General features: G+C 53.7%; 1 protein-coding gene across 1 annotated transcript; it reads right to left on the reverse strand.

Moving 5' to 3' along the window:
- Nucleotides 1-326: 326 nt before the first annotated feature.
- On the reverse strand, nt 327-2,338 carry LOC136500387 (indole-2-monooxygenase-like). The gene is made up of 3 exons (XM_066495729.1): nt 1,720-2,338; nt 1,208-1,636; nt 327-1,115 (listed from the first exon to the last, which is right to left on the reverse strand). The coding sequence occupies exons 1-3, from the start codon at nt 2,266-2,268 to the stop codon at nt 489-491; spliced, it is 1,605 nt and encodes a 534-aa protein (XP_066351826.1). The 5' UTR covers nt 2,269-2,338; the 3' UTR covers nt 327-488.
- Between the last annotated feature and the right edge of the window lie 11,939 nt (nt 2,339-14,277).

Here is a 14,277-nt window from a genome sequence, read left to right on the forward strand (position 1 = left end):
TTTTGTTGAATTGAGAAAAATGTACAATTGATCACACAAGGCCATCATGGGCCCACATGAAGAGGGCTTGGGTTCATTGGCGGTAGCGCAGTGGGGTTGAAAAGTGCATGGTGAAGGCCGTGGGTGACTCAGCATGCTGACCTTACGATAATCTTCGACCTGAAGATCTTCTCAAATTCCTCCTTTTTTGAGCGTTTTCCTAAATCCGAGAAATTCATGGTGAAGGATTAATCCTTTTGAGGATATTATTGTGAACACACTCACCATGTATGTTCCGAGAAATTCCTCCTTTTGTCCATTACAAATATGTTAAACAGTTTGATGCATGGTGAAAGGATGCAACGCATGCTTTCTTTATTTAGTATATATGCGTGCTTGACAACAAGTCCAAAACCCACATGTATGATGCAATTACAATAGGTAGTGCACATCCGAGTCCTTGATCTATTGCATACATAAGGACTCCATATCTATAGACTAATAATGCATTAATCTTGTGGAACTATAGGGACAAGGATGAGTTTCTCTGCACGATGCACTGTCACCCCGAACGATTCAGTCATATCGATGCCTTTCTTTGCTAATTCCACAGGTAGCTCCCAATTGAAGTGGTAAACAAGGTTTGCGAGCATGACTTCGATAGTTGAACTTGCAAAGTTTATACCTGGGCATATCCTTCGCCCTGCCCCAAATGGCAAGTATTGGAAATCGTTTCCCTTATTGTCCATAGCTGCGGCGCTACCTCCTTCCATGAACCGCTCAGGCATGAACTCATCTGCTTTCTCCCAATAGCTAGGATCCCTCGCTAGAGCCCAGCTATTAACAATGGCACGTGTTCCTGATGGTATTGTATATCCTTCTATGTTGCAATCGGCCATGGAGAGGTGGGGCACGAGGAGCGGCCCCGGCATATGGAGTCGGAGTGTCTCTTTGATGACTGCCTTTAGGTAGGCTAAACTGTTAAGCTCGTCTTCGGTAACGATCTCTTTTCCCTTGGCTATAGTGCTTCTCACCTCGGTTTGTAGCTTGTTCATGAGGCAGGGGTTTTGCATGAGCTGAGCCATCGCATATTCTAGCACAATGAATGATGTATCTGTGCCAGCTTGAAACATTACCTACATACATATGGATACAAATATATAAGAATCAACAACATATATATAATATAATGTATGTAATAGTTGGGTTATGTCATATCCATATATACCACTAGCTGCGCCTTAATATGATCTCTTGTGAGGTTGTACTCTTGTTGAAGGGAGAGTAAGACATCAATGAAGTCACTCTCCTCCCCGTCACGTTCTGACGCTGGCTTACTTGCATGGTCATCAATGAGCATATCGAGCAAGATGTCCCACATCTTGTTCACCTTTTGTGCCTTTGCACACACCATCCTCTTGATGATGTCTAGCTTCACCAGCACCGGGAAGTAGTCCTCTACGTTGAAACCCCCAATGAGTGACGAGTTCGCCTCAAGGAGCTCCCGAAAAAGTGTATTCCGGCCTTCCTCCCTGAAGAACTTGCCAGACACGGCGTGACACACGATGTCGTTGGCGAAGGAGTTGAGCAGTTCGCTCAGGTCGATAGCGGTGCCTGCGGTGGCCGCCTCGTGGATCTTACCCACCACCAACCTCACCTGTTGTGAATTATTTTAAGGCAATCATCTTCGTTCATGGAACGATATACCAGTGATTGTTCAAACAGACGCATGGTTATTACCTCATGTTCACGTGCATGGCGGTAGGACCGGACCTTCTTGTTGGTGAGGAGGTGCGTGGTGACGATCTTCTTGACCTGGCGCCAATGCTCGCCGTAGGGCGAGAAGGCGATGCCCGTGGAGCCATAGAAGAGGATGTCAATGGCGGGGGAGTAGGCCCTGGACGCGAAGATGTGGTCTTGCGTGCGGAGCACGGCCTGCGCGGCGCTCGGTGAGGAGACGATGAGCGTTGGTACGGCGCCGAGGTGGAGGAGCATGAGGCCATCGCGGCCATGCCTGGCGGCGAGGTCACGGAGGGAGACGTGCGGGAGGGAGCCGATGAGGTGCAGGTGGCCGATGATGGGGAGCCTGCTGGGAGGCGAAGGCAGCTTGCTTAGCAGCTGTTCTCTGGCTCTTGCGCTGGCGGTCGACAGCGTTGTTCCAAAGCGACGGCGCACTAGAAGGAGGACGAGAAGAGGACAGACGACGAGCAATACAGAGACCACTAGGGCCGCGTGTGGAGGAGACTTGGCCTGCAGCAGAGGCTCATGGTGGCCATGAACGTGAGCCATCACTGCAGCGCAGCGCTTCCTACAGCTGGCTGGGTAAGGTTGTTCAGTTTACTGAATGATGATAGCTGGGTTTCTTTGCCCAGGTGGCTTTTTATAGAGCCGAAACCTGGTGATTGCACCAGGAACGAGGCATCTTTTTAGTCCATATAGTTTTCATTCAGAACAAGCTGCCGACAGACGTAGAGAGCCACGACCATAAAATGCTATTGTACAAATATAAACAGCACGGTGGCCTCCTTCGCAGATACCATGGTTAACTAGCTTTTTTAATTAGTGAAATTTTACGGTGCTCAAAAAAAATTAGAGCCATCTGTTTGAATAAATCACGTGGCTATAAAATTTGAAGAACCAATATAGAGCAACTTAAGTTTTGGGATTGAACCAGAAGTGTGTGGGCTCGGAACGGAGTAAAGAATTATTTTCAAAATAAATTTAAAGGATAGAATAGTACTTCGCGTAGCTGCCCTTTATCTCCCAGGCGAGCTCATTTCACTCCTTTAGGGGCATGTTTGGAACCTTTGCCACAGCTCTCCTGGGCGGGCAAGATTTTTCTCGCGCGCCTCTCCTTTGCGCCGGAGTCATCGGACCAGGCGGCTGCCTGCCGCTGGTGGTGTTCCTGCCCCGTTCGTGACGCCATCGTCGGGACGACGGACTCAAAGTGGTGCGTGGGCGAGCCGTCGATGCCTATCATGAGACTACGCTTGCAGCCTGGAGGCGGACTGCGACTCAATCCAGCCGTGGAGCCGTGCTTCCGGCCGGATGTGAGCCCGTTCGGTTGGCTGGTTCGTATCGTTGCTGGTTCGTGAAGAAGTATTGCTGGTCGGTTTGTGTGAGAGAAAAATACTGTTCCGGCTAAAAATTTACGATCGTTTACGAGAAGCCACAGCCAAACGAACAGGCTGACAATATGCCGGCGCACGCCCCTTCGCCTTCAACAGCTACTGGTGTGTGGTGTGTGTGGATGCCCGACGATGTGAGTGAAGACCTTGCAAACTGAATCGATGGCGCAAGTGAGTTGAATCGATGGCATGCAGGTGATGTGGATCAGTGCCATCAGGCGCAAATAGATCTCTATCACCCTATGGTAATTAAAGATTGTGTACCGGAGAGGAAAAATACTAAACTACCCTTAAGCACAATTAATTAACTTTTTAATTAATAGCTGCGGCAAATAATTTCATGGGATGACCCTAAGCACCGTAACAAACCTCTTTTAATCCTATCATACTTAGGTTTTTGTTTATTTATTTGTTCTATAGTTATTATTCTCTCTTCATGCATCCCCGTTGTATCTACTGGCATGAATTGTTCTATATTAATCATCATCTATCAATTCCTTGGTTTAGCGTCGTCCTCTTGTTTTCACCCCTATATTTTTTAATAAGGAAACAAAGTTTCAACCTTTATCATCCGGGAATGGTATATATAAGTGATATCTAATTAGTTTATTTTCAAGCCTCTCACAAATCTTAGGCTTTGTACTCACGGTACTCTATAACACTGTAGCACAGACTCCTACTCACCTCCCGCATAGTCCGTGGCCGCACGCCACCGCCGCCGCTGTTGCTCGTGCGCGCCCCAGCCGCTCACGCCTCGCATCCGCAACAGCTACACCGCGCCACCGGCCCCCGCGTCCTGGCCGCCGCCCGGCTGCATCCTCCTCTGGTTTTCTGAACTGGAGCAGAGTTTTGGGAGAGCAGGAGATCCGACTCCCATTCCAGCGTACCGAGGCAGCGGCGCCGGACCGTTGACACTCCGGCGAGCCGGCGGCGGCGGATCCGCGCTACTCCGGGGCTGTGGGCTGCGGGTGGTGTCCATTGCCTTCTTCTATCGCCGACTTCGTCAGATCTGCGGCCGGTGACACACCACCGGGAGCAAGCAAAAGAAGCAGATCTTGGGGCCCTTGAAGGGCACCTCGGGCCGCCGGCCAACACAACAATCGTCATTGCTGGCCCCATCGTCTTCTTGATGTGAGGAGCCTCGATTCAAGCGCCGCCGTCGCTACCTCCGACAAGTCAACGCCACCTTCGCCCTTGTTCCCGGTTACGCTACGCTTCACGACCGAGGAGCTCCTCCTTCGTCAACAGCTCTTCAATCGACTACATCTCTTCTCGGCGGACCTGACCTGAAGCTTGTTGAGACCGTGAGGTGCCATCTTCACTTCATCACCAGCCACCATTTTCTCATTGTGCGTCGCTATCAGAGTTCATCTGCTGCGTCAGTCAGACACTTGGACGGAATAAATTATTTGCCGAGTGCCAAACGGGGGGCACTCGGCAAAGAGGACGCCGCTGGATGCCGTTAAACCCTATCAATCTTTGCCGAGTGTTTGCCTTTGCCGAGTGCAGAGTGCGGCGCTCAGCAAAGCAGGTCTTTGCCGAGTGCCCGAAATTTGGCACTCGGCAAAGATTTTTGCACTCGGCAAATCACGTGTTTCCCGTAGTGACTGTAGCGTGAAGCCGTTTTGTAAGCCAGGGTTAAAATGAACTAGAAGTCGGGAAAAACCAGTTTTTCTGGCTTCACCGGTGAAGCCGTTTTGGATGAGCCGTGCCAAAGGGGGCCTAATACACGCGCAAGAACGCTGCCGCCGCCGCCTAGCTCGCTCCGCTAGCACGAGTTGGCTGCGCTGCCGACGCTCCCTGAGTGGACGGTTCCTGATCTGTCGAGCTATGTGAGCGAGGACTGCACAGAAAGGTCACCAAGGGGCGTCGCAAGGTGCTACAGCTGGTCCTGCGTCGTGGCCGCTGCCACCGCCATCGCCGCCGCTCCTTGTACCGCCGGTTGCCAATTTCTGTGATGCAAAAGAGATCCATCTGTAATGCATTTTGGAATGACAGATTATCGGTATTTTTTTTCTTGAAAATACATAAGGATGCTTCTTGCTTGACCATATCCCATCTCGTCGCTTTCCACATAAATAGTTCTTGCATACTATCCAACTTATGTGCCTGTTTGGGCCGAATTCCTGTGTCATCATCTATCTCAATTTCAAAACCTTGTAACTCCAAAATTTTCCCTTGAGACACCAACAGGTGCAAAGTTAGTGGCAACTGAATGGTGTGATTAGTATTCCAAAACTAGATCAGACACTTTATAATGTCCCTTCTCTTATGACAACACCCATGCGAACTTGACAATCGGTTCTAGTTTCAGCACTTGGATACTTTGTTAGATAATCCCTTTTCTGAAAGATCTATTACCGGCTTTCATCGATAAGAGGAGAGCAATTTTATGTACAAGGCCACCAAACGTGGCGTCAAGCACCACGAAAGGCGAAGCCCACCCATGCAAACACGACAGAGTACACACTACCGTGAGTCATTGTTGCTGAGCATGGCTACAAAGCAGCCAGTAGCTTCGACTTCCCATGGCAGCTCACAGATGACCCAACTAAGATGTGAGACCGACGACCCGAAGCAGGAGGTCGTGGTTGGTCATCGTGGAAGAGCTCAAGCGCGCCGCGAAGAGCAGCTCCGACTTCCATCCTCGACCTCACGCCCCGCCCGCGGCGATTGTCGTGCATCCGAAGCAAACCCAGCCATCGAAGAAGGGGTGGACCGGGCGCCGAGAAGCAAAGGGCATCCGCCACAGGAGGCATCGTGGCCGAGTAGAAATTCCACAGCGACGCCTTCAGGAAGGGTACGACGTCGAATGCGCCGCCGTCGCTCATCCAGGAATGGACCGGGTTTTCACCCGCGGAAGATTGCTATGGGGACACGACGCCCCCAATAGGGAAAGCGACGCCCACAGGCATCGCCGTCGCTAGGCTTTCGCTCGAGGTGCCCTCCCAGCATAGACGCCGGCTAAGATACCGGACCCCAGCCTATCAGCACCGTCGTCACTGCCAGCCATCCTGCAGAAGCCTCGCCAGAGGGGCATCAACGCGTCGGTTGCACGCAGCAGCCGCACAGCTGCGTCGGCCACCCCTACCGACCAGACAACATGCCGAAACCCGGTCTCACTCTACCGCGCATCCCCCTGCCCCTGCAGCATGTTGAAGCCATTGCCGGCTGCCGCCGCCGGCTGAAGCACCCTCCGTGGACGCTGTCGACCTTCGCCAGGCATCGTTAGGCGCATGCTCCACCACGGGCGCCGCCCCTGCCCTGGGGGAGCCGGATCTTGCCAACAAGGCACCAGACCCGGGTTCCCTTGCCGCCGCCGCCACCACCACCATAGATCCATGGTCGAGTGCGCGCCCCGCCGGCCCACTGCTACGCACGTCGCCACCACCACCGAGCGTGGGGAAGAGGAAGAGGCCCGCCCCTGGTGCCCCAGGCAGGCACAGCCGCACCGCGCGTGTCCCGGCCGCCGAACCGGCGTCTAGGGCTGCAGCCGCCGCCGCCGTTGCCCAACCACCCGAGCTCGGCACGGATCTGACCCAAGGCTCACCGAATGCGGACGCCTAGGAGAGCAAGCAGTCGCGAACCGGCGGCGCCGCCGGCGCCGCTGCACGCTCCATGCCGCGCCTCAGGACGCCACACATGAGCTCTTCCTTGACCACCACACCCACCACCGCGAAGAAGGGCTCCACTGCCGCCCTCACGGCAAGCCGCACGGCCATGCCAGCGGCCTACTCCGGCGGCGGCACGGTGGGAGGGAGGGAGGAAGGGGAGTGGCGGCGAGGGTTCAAGTCGCCTCCTGTATCGCTCACGTGGGAGCGACGTGGGGGCCTCCCGTAGCCACCACAATGCAGATAGATAATCCCTTTTACCTTGCACTCTATGACCTTTACTTGAACAAATGTATCTGCAAAATCTAACCTTCCCATCAGACTTTCTTTTTTTTTACCTTTTTGTAACCTCAAAACCCTTTTGACTTCCAAAGGTTAACCAAAACATCCAAGCCTTTTCTATTGTACTGAATTCCATGTCAAATTGAGGTAACAAACTAAGAAGCGAACCCTCCCTACAAGAAAAAAAATGGTTTGGTGCTAAACTGAACAACTATAAAATGGAGCATCTGTGCTCAACTGAACAACATCCGGTATGCCGGCGTGTGCGATGCATCATGCATGGGACGCAGAATCTGTAGGCCTTTGTATTTTCAAAGCATTCGCTGCCGTGGATGGGGATCGAATTGGACAAGAAGGCATGCAGGCATTGTCCATAATATATCAAAAGGATCGGAGAAGACGACGAAGCTTATGTTGCTGCAGCAGCAAGGGGCTGTCGGGTGGGGCCATGCACGTCACGGCTGGTGGAAATAAAGGCAAGCAGCACTCGCTGTCACTAGCGCCCTTGCCTGCTTTCTTCGAGCATTATTTTTTCGAGAACATATTTAGCACATGTTTCATGAAGAAGTTGTCATACACACCTATCATCACATCACAGCGAAATACTATTAGTGATGGGGTTGAACACAAACAAAAGGCACCACTAGACGGTGGAACGCTCGCTGGTTTGACTAACTAAGAAACTGATTGTGCGACCTAATAGAGCAGTGATCCTAGTCGAAGATGGACCGAGCCACCCCCCTGCGCTCTTTCCTGGCGGGGAAGAGATCCCACATTGCCTCATGAATGGTACAATGCGGCGGGACTTTTCCATGACCTGTGGGACGTTTTTTGTGGAGACAACAATGACATGAAAGTGGAGCCTAACCTTTTTAATACAGAGTCTTGCATTTCCTTAAACTTTGACCGCAGGTATTATAATTTGGGTCCATGAACTTTCGGAGTGCATATTTGGATCTCTTAACTTTATTTCTAGTGGTTTGTTCAAAGTGTGAATTCAGGTCCATGATTGGACCAAGCTAAGAGTGAACTTAGAATGAACCACTTTTAAAGTTGAAGAAGCCATATGATTACTTCGAGAGTTCACGGACTCAGATAAGAATATGGCAAAAGATTAGCACTTAACTCTATAAAAAGCTATTAGCAAATTCCCTCTAGCTATTACTGCTTATAAAAAGTTTAGATAATCCAAACAGGATCTAACATTATTCAACCTTCTCCACCCCCCCCCCCCCCCCCCCCCCCCCCCACCCCCAAAAAAAATGAAATAGCAATAATTTGTCTTTTTTTGTTGAATTGAGAAAAAATGTACAATTGATCACACAATATATTAAAAATACTAATATTTATGGTACATAATTAGTATCATTGGAAAGATCTTTAAATCTAGTTTTTTTAATAAATTTATTTAGAGATACAAATGTTGCACGCATTTTCTACAAATCGAGTCAAACTTGTGGCACGGAAACAAAAAAACGACAGTTAATTTGGGACAGAGGGAGTACTCTCTTGGTCCCCTAATAAGTGACGTTTTAGCTGTAGGCACGGAGATTAAGAAAAAATGTAAAAGGTGTAGTTCATAGGAAATGAGAAGGAGAAGAAAAAATTGATTTGAAAAGTGAGAATGACATTTATTTTGGGATAAGTATAAAAGGCTAGATAACACTTATTTTTTAGATAGAGGTATAGGTCCGGCTGCTTCAACTTTCTCCATCGGTCCAATTAATCGCAATGTCGTTTGATTGCTGCTTTTTCGTCGTCACTGATACGACGAAGTTCCAGGTACAAGCATGCATGCGCATATATGGTACATGCATTATACTGATCGGTCGATATATATGATGATACATTTTTGTCTATATTTGTGAAACGATAGGGATCGGTCGATATGATGATACCTTCTTATCCATTTGCGAAATGATATGGGTGGATGGATGACAACGAGTATACAAAGTCAAGAGAGAACACTGGCGCTTTGGAAAACTTAATAGTAACATCAATTATTACCTTAGTAAACGTCAATCACCTTGTTCGCTTATTGGTTTCAGCCAGCCCAAACCAGCCAACCAACAGTGTTTTCTTCTCACAACAAACCAGCACCAGCCAGCTCAAACCAGTCCAGAAACCAACCAGCGATCAGGCCGAATATCATCCTTTTGTCAGAGAAGAATGATATGCTGCCTTTGTAATATATATGCCTATTTACTATCATTAAGCCGGCGAGCTTTGGCCGCCACCCAGGCTGTCCACGTCGCCTGAAATCCTTCAGCCGTCCGATTCTGCTATCGACGATCGGTATTGACTTCACCGAACGCTACAGTGCAGAACGCCTCCACCAAAACATTCCCGATAGCTATTTCTCCTTCTCGACCGCGACGCCCTCCCACACCGTGCCACCTCCACCGCTCCCGCCGCCGCCGCCCCTTCCTCCCTCCTTCTCCCTCTCCCTCTCCCTCTCCCTCTCTCCCAGCGTCGCTGCGTGCCTCCCAGGTCTCGGCGCCGCCGCCTCACCGCGCGATGCGCTGCCTAGGCGACGGCGCCGCCGGTTTGGTGCGCAGCGGCACGCGTGCGCCCCAGTGGCAGACCTCCACCGCAACGGCGTGGTGCCAGCAACCACCGGCGGTGCCCTCCTTCGTGCCTGCCCACAGCGCTGGCTGCTCCCGCGGGTTCGCGTGTGCTCCACAAAACCCTAACTCCATGGGCTTGACGCCCGCCACTGCACCACGAACTGCTCCCTCTCTTCTGAGCTGCGCTAGAGTTTGATGGATTCGTTCCATTCGTACAAGAAGAGACAAGAAGACAGGTGCTTCCTCCTGATCTCCGTCCCCATCTCTCTATCTATCATGCACTGATGAACATATCAATACATTCGTTCCTTTTGTTGCAAGGGGAACACGTGTGGTGCTCTGTTCAGGTGTGTGCGTAGGGTTTGGGAAGCGGACATTGTGGGAATTTCCCCCTTTTTTGATATCTTTTTTAGATTGGCACTAATCTGGGTTTGGCACTGATCTAGGTGTTCGCCAGGTATTGACTCGGATGTTTTAAGTTACAAATGTTTACAAATGTAAAAAAGCATTGTGTCGGGTACCATAAAACGGGGTACCCCGGGCGTACACCAAAAGAGTCACTTAAGTCCCATCAACAACGAGGCCAGAAGGTAAACCATGGGTTCATCACCGGCCCCGTCCGAGCCCACCGGCTCTCTGCCTCGCCCGAGGCCACGCACGGGAGGTCTCGACGCCCTGACGAAATCTCTGCCTCGCGCGAGGCCTCTCGCGGGAGGCCTCGGCAAGGAGCCCAATCTCTGTCTCGCCCGAGGCCCCGTGCGTACAACCTCGAATGAGATAGCTATTCTCCATACCGCTCGAGGCTGGCTTGTCAATAACCCGTCGCTCCCGCCTCGACCAGTCTTCCTGACAGCATGTCACGTCCTATTAATGCGTCAACCACTCCCGCAATCTCAGTCGGACGACGGCTCGACACCACGGAGTGGCCGACGGGACAAGAAGTCGCATCAGCGCCATACCGGCTGAGACAGGGCGTGGCGGGGATTACCGGCCACTGTATTCTGGCGCTGTGCCCACGACCAGCGCCCGCACTACACTATGCCCCGCAATCCCCGCCCCGAAGACAACGCGACATGGGAAGTCTAGCCCGGGTCATCATCGCCTCTGAACCAGCGTACCAGAACGACCGCTCCCTCCGAGCGTCGGCACCCTACGTCAGGGCCTCGGCCATCTCGAGATTCACGTCTACCGAGACCCCCAACATGGTTTGGCCTCGGCGCCAATCGAGCCCCGGCCTCGCGCGCAGTCAACCCACAGCGACCGCACGCTGACCGCCGCGCCCGCTTCGAGGCAGCCCTGGAGCTCCCATGACGCACAGGATCGGATGTGACCAGCATGTCACCCTAGCGCTTCAAAGACAGACCACTCCGACAACCACGCCGCTACAGGAACAGGCTACAGGGCTCGGACATGCCGCCTCCGTTCGCACGACGCCGTATAGTTAGCACACGTACTACCCTTGTCTTCCCTTCAACTATAAAAGGAAAGGACTTGGGCCATTTCTAGGGAGGAGGAGACACGCACTCACAAAAACAACACCATGTAACACGCATACTCCCCTGCCGCCTGAGAGCGACGTCTCAAGCAGCCTGCACCACTCCACACCGAGACCTGGGACTAGCTCCCTCTCTCACCCAGCTTGTAACCCCCTACTACAAGCACTTCGGTGTAAAGAATACAAGATCGATCTCTCAGACTGGATGTAGGGCACTGATTGCCTGAACCAGTATAAGCTTTGTGTCTCTTTGCATCACCATCCGGGATTGGGAACACGCAGTACAAATTCACTAGTGGGTTGAGGATCCACCGGTCCAAAACACCGACAGTTGGCGCGCCAGGTAGGGGCCTCTGCGTGTCAGCTTCGTCATCCCAACAAGTTCTGGATGGCAGACCCCATACGACCACTGCGTCTCGGCATGGTGGTCTGGTTTGGGAGCCTAGAGTTCATGTCTCTAGGGCACGAGTATGACATGGTACTCCTCACACCCCGAGCCCCGCCTGCCGACGACGACGTCATGCACCGGCAACCCAGGCGTAGGCGGCACCTGGGTGGCCGCTCTCGCCACGCTCGCCGGGCACGACGCGAGCAGGATCACCCCGATGCTACGCGAACACAGGACGACACGCCGCACTCTGCTAATATCCTGTGCCCAGCTATTGGCATAGGGCCCCTGGTTGGGGACCTGTCTGGCCTAAGCCTGGACAAGGGAGAGACGCCGGTGGCATGCGACAGCGCCCTGTTACCGAGCCCTACTCTGCCACCCCCTGAGGCGTCGGCTCTGGCAAAGCGGAATCCGGCGATAGCACTATCTCCGTACCCCTTCGGGTTGAGAAATGCCGCCGCCTCCTACGCTTATGCCTATGCTTCCATTCACGTGAAGCCCTCAGGACACCACCAACGCTTCGCCCTCGACTTCGATACCGTGACTTCAACTCACTCTCACGCCGACTCCTCAGAGGAGAACGAGGCGTGGGCCGGAGCGGATTTCTCTGGACTTCGTGACCTCGAAGCCATGCGTCGCTTCCTGGCCACGAGTGACTATTGCTTTGGCTATTCCGACTCTGACGACAAAGGTACTTACGATCCCGCTCGTGAGTGCTTCCACATCGGACTTGGGATGCCAAGCACAGGCGATGAGGATGAGGGGGCAGGCAACCGTACTCCGCTTCATCAGGGAACGGGCGATGCCACGCCCTTGCGCATTGTCCCACCGGCAGCACGGAGCGAGAACCTTGCCCTCGGACAATTTCGACGACCAGACCTGGAGCAGCTCCGCGAACTTTAGGCCAAGGTCGAGCAAGATCGACTCCTTCTGCAACAGCTTCGAAACACTCTCGAGCAGGAGCAGCAGGGCCGTGGTGATGGCGGAGGAGCCCAGCGACGGGCTCGCGACATGCACCACCGCATCAACGACGACGAAGGGGACGATCGTCCCCCAATCTTCAATCATGCTAGCCAGAATGTCATGGCTGTGGCGATGCTAGTGCGCGCGATGCCCGAGCCCTCCACCACGGAAGGGCGACGGGTTCACGGCAAGCTCTAGGATCTCCTCGACACCGCCACGGTGCAGCAGGCCGAGAGTTCCGCCTCCCAGCGGCGTGGTACCGTCTCGGACCTCCCCTCAGCACCGCATCGGCAGGATAGGGAGGCCTCGGTTCGTCCCGAGCCCGCTCAAGCACCGACGATCAATAGGGTCCCCTCGGTCCACGACCACCTCGACAACCGACGCGAGGCGTAGGGCGACCACGAAGTGGTCGGCCGACGACGGCGCCACGACAGTGAGGGGCCCGCTCGAGGCTACCATCCGCATCGGGGCAGCCGTTATGACAGTGAGGAAGACCATAGTCCTTCTCCTAAACCACCTGGCCCTCGGGTCTTCAGCAGAGCCATCCGCAACGCTCAGTTTCTAGCCCAGTTCCGCCAGCCAGCCAACCTCACAAAGTATAGCGGCGAGACCAACCCCGAGCTCTGGCTTGCCGATTACCGTCTGGCTTGTCAGCTAGGTGGCGCAGACGATGACCAACTCATCATCCGCAACCTCCCCTTACTCTTGTCAGACTCGACGTGAGCCTGGCTCGAGCACCTTCCTCCCTCTTAGATCCACGACTGGCGCGACTTGGTTAGGATCTTCATCGGGAATTTCCAGGGCACATACGTGCGCCCTAGAAACTCCTGGGACCTTAAGAGCTGTCGCCAGAAATCAGATGAGTCTCTCCGAGACTTCATCCGGCGCTTCTCTAAACAGTGCACCGAGTTGCCTAGCGTCGGCGACTCAGAGATCGTCCAGGTTTTCCTCTCCGGCACCACCTGTCGAGACTTGGTCCGAGAGTTAGGCCGGAATGTGCCGCGCTCAGCTGCCGTGCTCCTCGACATCGCCACCAACTTTGCCTCGAGCGAAGAGGCTGTAGGGGCCATCTTCCCCGACAACGACGCCAAGGGGAAGCGGAGGGATGAGGCCCCCGAGGCCTCGGTTCCCCACCTCCCCAAAAGAAAGAAAAAGGGTCGCCAAGGGAAGCAGGCCATCCTCGAGGCCGATCTGGTCGCGGTCGCAGAACGCATGAATCCCCGAGGCCCCAGGGGCCCCAGGCCCTTCGACGACATGCTTAAGAAACCCTGCCCTTACCACCAAGGCTCGGTAAAGCACGCCCTCGAGGATTGCTCCATGCTGCGGCATTACTATGCCAGGCTCGGACTCCCCAACGACGACGCCAAGCAGAAGGGCATCGGCGACTGGGACGATGACAAGGACAATGGGTTCCCCGAGGTGCACAACGCCTTCATGATCTTTGGCGGACCCTCGGCGTGCCTTACGGCATGGTAGCGAAAGAGGGAACGCCGAGAGGTCTTCTCGGTCAAGGTGGCCACTCCCTGGTACCTCGACTGGTCTTGGGAGGCGATCACCTTTGATCGAGATGACCACCCGAACCATGTCCCGAATCCTGAGCAGTACCCGCTCGTCGTTGACCCATTTGTGGGCAACACCCGGCTCACTAAGGTGTTGATGGACGGAGGCAGCGGCCTCAACATCCTCTACACCAGCACCCTAGAGCTCTTGGAGATCGACCGGTCGAGGCTCCGAGGCGACGCCGCACCTTTCCACGGCATCGTGCCAGGGAAACGCACGCGACCCCTCAGGCGCATCGACCTTCCCGTTTGCTTCGGCACCCCCTCCAACTACCGCAATGAGGTCCTTACCTTCGAGGTGGTCG

This window comes from Miscanthus floridulus, chromosome 13, assembly GCF_019320115.1.
Source record: "Miscanthus floridulus cultivar M001 chromosome 13, ASM1932011v1, whole genome shotgun sequence".
Classification (NCBI taxonomy): domain Eukaryota; kingdom Viridiplantae; phylum Streptophyta; class Magnoliopsida; order Poales; family Poaceae; genus Miscanthus; species Miscanthus floridulus.

What these genes read in the sequence shown, in the direction of transcription:
- LOC136500387 (XM_066495729.1), bottom strand. Translation starts at nt 2,268, where the DNA reads ATGGCTCACGTTCATGGCCACCATGAGCCTCTGCTGCAGGCCAAGTCT. An exon ending in GCCATGCACGTGAACATGAG is followed by an intron (nt 1,637 to 1,719) that starts GTAATAACCATG and finishes AATTCACAACAG; the next exon opens with GTGAGGTTGGTGGTGGGTAA. An exon ending in ATATTAAGGCGCAGCTAGTG is followed by an intron (nt 1,116 to 1,207) that starts GTATATATGGAT and finishes ATATGTATGTAG; the next exon opens with GTAATGTTTCAAGCTGGCAC.